General features: G+C 43.1%; 1 protein-coding gene across 1 annotated transcript; it reads left to right on the forward strand.

Moving 5' to 3' along the window:
• The first annotated feature begins 3,261 nt into the window (after window positions 1–3,261).
• LOC134742538 (uncharacterized) lies at window positions 3,262–4,146 on the forward strand. Its single transcript, XM_063675754.1, has one exon. The coding sequence runs from the start codon at window positions 3,485–3,487 to the stop codon at window positions 4,052–4,054; it is 570 nt and encodes a 189-aa protein (XP_063531824.1). The 5' UTR covers window positions 3,262–3,484; the 3' UTR covers window positions 4,055–4,146.
• The last annotated feature ends 2,994 nt before the right edge of the window (window positions 4,147–7,140 follow it).

The raw sequence follows: 7,140 nt of genomic DNA on the forward strand, positions 1-7,140 counted from the left end.
TGTCATATAATTTCGGAAGTCTTATCAACCTATCCAGAAATTATAACTAGGTATGTTTTATAAACTGAAATAGATGTCATATCGGTACTAAAGAACAGTGTTGGACGAAACGTTAATGCAATTAACCATTAACCAGTATAAATTGAACCGTAAACTGTAACCGTCCGTTACGGTTTACGGTTCAATTTGTACTGGTTAATGGTTAATTGCAATTAACGTTCGGCCAACACTGCTAAAGAAAAGGTGACCATTGACCAAGCCACTGAATCCGCTTTTCAATTTTCCGGATAAAGGCCGGATTTAAATTTTCAACCGGCGTCTTTACCTTCAGCTTACGTGGCTTATGCCCTAGACTAGATCAAAAAATACAAATAATAATTTTTAAGAAAAAAAAACCGACTTCAATGGGGGCAGCTGAAAGTTCACTTATTGTTGATGGTGCACTCTTAGATTCCAGACAATGAAATGAAAAAGACAGCATCTTTTGCCTAATTATGTAGAAAAGGAGGTAAATCTACCCACTTTTCTAGTAGCATTTCGTTTTTGTAAGGATCGCAGTTCTAACCTAACCTAACCTACTTTTCTGATATCATTTCGTTTCTGTAAGGATCACAGCCACAGCTCTAACCTAACCTACTTTTCTGATAGCAGTTCTGTTCTGTGAGAATCGCAGTTCAAAACCCAACCACCCACCTAACCCACTTTTCTAGTAGCATTTCCGGGTCCGGGTCTTGGTCCGGATCAGAGTCCGGGTCCGTGTCGGGCTGTCCGGGTCCAAGTTAGGGTCAGAGTTCGGTCCGGGTCCGGGTCCGAGTTGGGGTCCATGTTCAGACCCGGGTCCGGGTCCGAGTCCGGGTCCAAGTTAAGTTTAGGTCTGGGTCCATAAGGAAGAGAACAAATCGCCAAACGTGAACTATGTGTCATTGAAGAGTTCCATTCTGATCATCATCAGCAGTTTCCACTTCATCAAATGTCACTTTTTTAAATGTAAATGCTGGATTTGTTGATGAAAATCCAAAAATCACTATATGTATGCCTTTCACATTTGAGGAGTTCCCTCGGTTCCTCGTGGGTCTCATCATCAGAACTCGAGCTTGACAAAAATATGTCTTAAAAACTTAAGTTGCTTAACAAACATAAAGAAGAGGACAAGTCGCCAAACGTAAACAATGCGTCATTAAAGAGTTCCATTCTGATCATCATCATCAGTTCCACTTCATCAAATGTCACTTTTTAAAATGGAAGTGCTGGATTTGTTTATAAAAATACAAAAATCACTAATGTACTAAAAAGCCACAAATTAAAGAAAACTTTTTCCATACAATTACTATGGAGAAACCGTGACATTTTATTCACATTTTTCTATCTCGCCAATCAGTGACATTTGCTGAGACCCTCCTCTCCCCCACATGATATTTGGTGATATTCGGCTTGACCCCCTTCCCCCTCCCCCCTGAACACCTGGCGTAATTATTGGACTAGATGGATGGAGCTGTTATAAAACCAGGATGCATCTTATGAAAACAATTATCACATTACCTACTTACTATATATAGAGAGACATAAGTCATCTATAAAATATAATAAGGAAAATGCCAATATATAACGCCATCATTCACGACATACCTTTATCAGACAAGGGTTCCCTCTTGTAGCTTATTATCGGGATTCGCAAAAGCTAGCAAACGTTTCAGTGCTTTTATTCCATGCTCCATGAATGCATGTTGTATGGCCATGCTCTGAGATGTGAATAAGTATGTCATACATAACAATTTTGTACCTACTAAGTATGAGGCTAACCCAGTAAACCGAAAAAAATATTTATACAATTTGGCGAATCACATTATATCTGTGTGTTTTATGAAGCAACTGATTTTTTTTTCGCGATTTCGTAGTTTGCCCCATAGTAAAATTTGTCAGTATGACCTACACGTAATCACGTGACCTGCGGACCTAGCTAAGGTGACGGCTTGCGCTTCGCTATCGAATCGCTTTATGTCTCTATATCACTCTTCCATATTAGTGCGACAGTGACAGTTGCGTTTCGATCGCTACGGAGCGTAAGCGATTGGCATGTTGGCTACGCGGCCTGATCAGCCTACAAAACCACCTGTACATATTAGTAGGTACCTAGATCAAGTGTAAGCGAAGAAACTCGGTTATCGTATCGATGACCCGCGGTCACTGTCGCGCACCTTGTGCCGGGTTCGGTTAGGCCACATCCGGCTACGGTTGTACATCCAACATATCACCTGTCCAATATCTTGGTCCAATGTGCAATTCCGTCGCACTCCCTCACTCAGCATTACTTATTCTGTGCCTCAGCAAAATGTGAGACGCAAATACACATTGGATAAAGAAATTGCACAGGTGTAATACCACCCTCCCCATCAGTCTGATAACCGCCATCAAGATGACATTTCAAGTCCGCCGGAGCAACAAAAGATACTTCTAGATTCATAATAGACAACATGCATGTGCAACATGGGGCAATATTGCAAACGAGAGTATAGTTTAATCGCGACGGCTTGTCGGAGCGATTTATAGACTCGAGTTTGCAATATTATTACGCCCCGAGTTACACACAATGTTTTTCATCACACTTGCGATACAAAAATGAAGTATAAACGCAAAAAACTGTTAATTATAATACTAAAAACTTCATAACTCCCTAGGGAAAACGCTTTTTCTATAGTTCCCGCTAAGCCTGCGTGCAATTCTACATTTACTGAGCGAGTGCGATGAAAAAACTTATTACTCCCGCATCCGAAAGTTCGATAGCAGGAGACTTTTAAGACTGATAGTCGGATAGTGATAGGTAATAAATCGCCCAAAATCGGTTCCGATCTAGTTTCCAGGAGTACAAAAATTGTCGTCTTGGTGATAAAAATCACCAATGTTCTCAACTTTTGGTACAGATAAACACTTAATCACATACTTATTAATTGTAACGTATGAGTAATTTAAAGACTTTAAAGAGTACGAGTAGATGATTTTCCAAACCCTAGCCAATGCCTTAGCTTTGCCATTTAGGTGGGCCTATTTGCCTTTCATGCTTTGTGTTCGAATAATGAAAGTGTTACAAGACCTTTATGAGCGATTGTTTTGTCGTAACAATAGATGTAACTAATTATCTACAGCGGCGACGCTATTGTAAACAAACAGTATAGCCTTAGCTCTCTTCCCACGAACACTTCGTAGTTACCAACGTTCAAGTACAAACTGTATCTTTCACATAAATTAACAACGACCCTTTATAAGTTTTTAATAATAATATTAAACAAATACACCGTTGCGACCTCTTAATGAGCGGGTAAAAATTGTGTGTCCATTACTGCGTGCGCAGCGCCAGGGACCTGATCGTGTTGTGTTAACCGTTACCGTGTGCTCGTTTCATCCGGCGACTGGTTCGCGGGAGCCCGGTAAAAGCGGCGCGAGCGCCGGCCGCGCGCAGTCTCCGCCAGGACACCGCACCACACGCGCGATGCTGCACACATTGGCCTTCGCGACCCTGCTGGCGGCCGCCACTGCCGCGCCCGCCACCTACGACCAGCGGCAGGACGGCGACTTCAACGTCCGCGCCGACGTCCAGAATGTCGTCCTCGTCATCACCTACCCGGACAAGATGAAGCTGCCCATCACCGATATATTCGGCGGCGGCCTGAAAACAAATAAGCAGGATCAGTTCCAGGAGCGCGCGGACGTTAGGGTGATGGAGGCGTTCGTGGAGCCTAGCACACCGTACAGGGTGGATATCGGGTCAGATAGCGAGCGGTACGCGGACACCGACGGTCGGAACGTCGTCGTCGAGATCGCCGGCCGACGAAGGTTTGAAGCCGAGCCGCAGGAGGCCGAGAGCGACAAAGAGGAATACAAACTTCTGGGAGCTCAGGAGCAGTGCGGACCGGACCGGGAGCGCGACCCCGTGACGCTGGTGTGCCGAGCGATAGCGCCCGCAGCCCCGGAGCCCGAGGCGCCGCAGCCCGAGGCGGCCGCGCAGCCCGAAGCACCGGCCTCTCCTACCGAGCCCGCAGTCGTGCTCATCTCCTCATAAATAGATCTCCGCCATAAACCCGTAGTGTTAAGTTATTTATTGCCTATTATAAGCTAAGTTTGTGACTTTTGAAGTAAATTATTTTTAATGAATTGTGTTTGTGTACCTACGTTATTACCTATTCACTTTTACACTTTCAAAAATACCTCTGACTATTTACCTACTATCGACTTGATTAACCCAGATATGCAAACGAAGAAGCACATTGTAACGAGAATAAGTAGAGAACGTCATTGTTTACGGTATGTTCGCAATTCGCACGCGATTCTCCACGACCATACGAATGTCAAAACATAACATGCAGATACTCTTAACTACATAGGTACGTGTACATTATCAGTTTGGTAACTATTTATACTTTATATACTATGAAATGAACTCTAGATTAGTCACATTTACTTTCCTGTGGTCGACGAGATTTCTCTTTAGTGACAATGAAAGGTTACCCTTCATTGGATCTTGATCAGAGCTGCTGCTTCCAGGTATTCGACTTCTTGTATTGGTATCGGTATTGCCTTTTGTTATATTAGCCCTACTATTATTATAAATACGACAAAAGTAACTCTTTATGCCTGTCTCTCCGCCTGTTACTTCAAACCGCGGAAGCGATGTAATAGATGAAATTTGGTATTAAGATAGTTTGAGGCCCGAGGAAAGGCAGAGAGGGTAGTTTTTATCAGTCATAATCATCATTCCACGCAGACGAAGGTGCGGGCAGAAGCTAGTATTATATAAGCTTTGTTGTTGAAACATAATAGCTAGTCGAAGTAATTAAAATTTACCACTACTACTACTGACACCTCGCGGTATATACCTTATACCTTTACTACTTACACCAAATTAAGGCGCGCAGCAATTTTTTTTCATTAACAGCGCGTTTATGTCTATTAATTTTCCTTCCCGAACAGGAGAGGTGAAAACAAATTTTCCCATGAATAATAAATAATCCTAGCTTTGCCCACTGCTAGGTATGGGCCTCCCCAATATTTATCCAGTAGGTACCGCTTTCTATTTCCCACCACCATAAAATGCGTCCTCTTGTCCTGTTACCTCCTTTCTTTTCGGCCTGCTTTTACTACGGTGGTCATCTGTTCAGTTGGGTCCCTCTCCACTGCTAGCAATTTTGGTCAACCTTTCCAGACTAAAATGGGCGATGATGGGTGGGTGATGGGTGGGGATGGATGGGTTTAATCCAATATTATTGTAATCGTTACAATATATCAGTTTACGCAGCCTAGCTGCAGTATCCTAACAAAACACACAGCGCTGGTTTCATGCTCGAGCAATTTTAATAGGCGTCGGCATTGCTTTTAGTTTCCATTCTTAAGCCACGTACCTATAAACTAAGTGTTGTATTCCAACCTGTCCAATTTCTTTGTTCAATGTGTATTTGCATCTCACATTTTGCTTAGTGAGCTAGTGTCCAATGCATATTGGACAGGGTATTAATTTAAGACACCTCGTTTACATGCTGACCCAACACGCAATCTAATATAGTCTTTACAATTTTCAGTGTTGTCTTATGCTTAACACAATAAGGGCATTGTGGCAGACAAATAAACATAGTAAATATGTAATGGTCATACTCGCACAGTACCTATGACCAAAATAGTTATTTGTTTTGTAAGGGGCAAAGTTGTTGTTTAACCCCTCGTGCAAAATATTGATGCCCGAGCAAGCGAGAGTTTCTAAAATTACTCGGTCGCGCAGAAACGCCTTAACAACTTCTACGCGAACGAAATTCCAGAAAGAGGCTAAAGCGTGTACAGTGGCGTATCTAGGCGTGGGCGAATGGAGCCTTCGCAAAGTCAACCTTTTTCATTACCTATCTTGGGAAAACACATTGAAAAGGGCCTCGCAGCGCAATGTGGTTTTCGCCAACGGCTATCTAGTCGCGCGTTGGTTCACACTATTTTGATAGCACAGACTGTGCGAATGTTATTTAAACGTCATTATTGACGTTTAAACCGTTGCACCGTGTGCTATCAAAATCGCTGTAGACTATTCTTGGCCTTCATATCTGCCACGTATACTACGGCAGCGTAAAAGTGATTTTAATTCGAACCAATATATTATAGTACAGTCACTGATGGTCTTATGCAATGTTTGTACCTTGTTGCAATCCTGTTTTACCTTTTAGGTAGGTATTTACGCTCCGGTATAATACCTATATATACCTAGTGCTAAGACTGCTAAGTAGCCTGAACAAAGGCTCGTTTAGGGAGCAGAAGCCGACCCACCCCTGTGAAATAGTGAAACTACCTAAAAAGGGAGGGCCATCGAGTTATTTGACGTCAAAATCCCCGGGTCACACTCATATTCGAAGACTCGGCAACGCCTTATGTGAAACATGCGATTTGCTTTTTGTAAAAATTGGAATAGTGTTCGGCAGGCATAAATAAATGACAAAAAATAAAAAACCTCTCCATTTAAAAATTGGGAAATTTGGCCCAAAATGGGCAAAAGGCAGCAGCAGGGAAATTTTTGTCAGTCGTCAGGGGGCGCAAATTTGGTGACTGCCCCGGGCGCCATATCTGCTAGCTACGCCCCTGTTTCTAGTAAAAGATGCCCATCTTTTGGACAGTGTCGAAAGGCTTCCCGCATTGTGCTCTACGCAGGGCCTGATTTACCTATAGGCTAATAAGGTTAAAACCTAGGGCGCAAGGACCAAGAGGGCGCGCAAGGGGGCGCGGCGGCGGCTCTGAGTTGAGACAAGCGGGGGCGGATATATATATAGTCAGCCTAGGGCGGTCAGAACTCTAAGCCAGGCCCTGGCTCTACGAACATTTTTCAGCATGCTCTAAATAAACTCGGTCGTTTACCTACTTGACAATGGCCTGCGGTTTATCTTCTGTATGCGCAAGCAGGTACGAAACTACGAACTGTTATCAGATATGTGATCGTACCGTACGATCTGATCTGACGTCTCTGGCATAACATTTTAACCCTTTTGATTCAATTACGTGCAATTTAATAAATAATATCTATACGATATTGTTCAAAGCGTCTGGAACGTGTACGTGGTAAATGCGAAAGTCTGTCTGTCTGTCTGTCTTTCTGTCTGTGTGTTCCCTCTTCACGCTTGA

Source organism: Cydia strobilella, chromosome 6, assembly GCF_947568885.1.
Source record: "Cydia strobilella chromosome 6, ilCydStro3.1, whole genome shotgun sequence".
In the NCBI taxonomy this organism is placed as follows: Eukaryota; Metazoa; Arthropoda; class Insecta; order Lepidoptera; family Tortricidae; genus Cydia; species Cydia strobilella.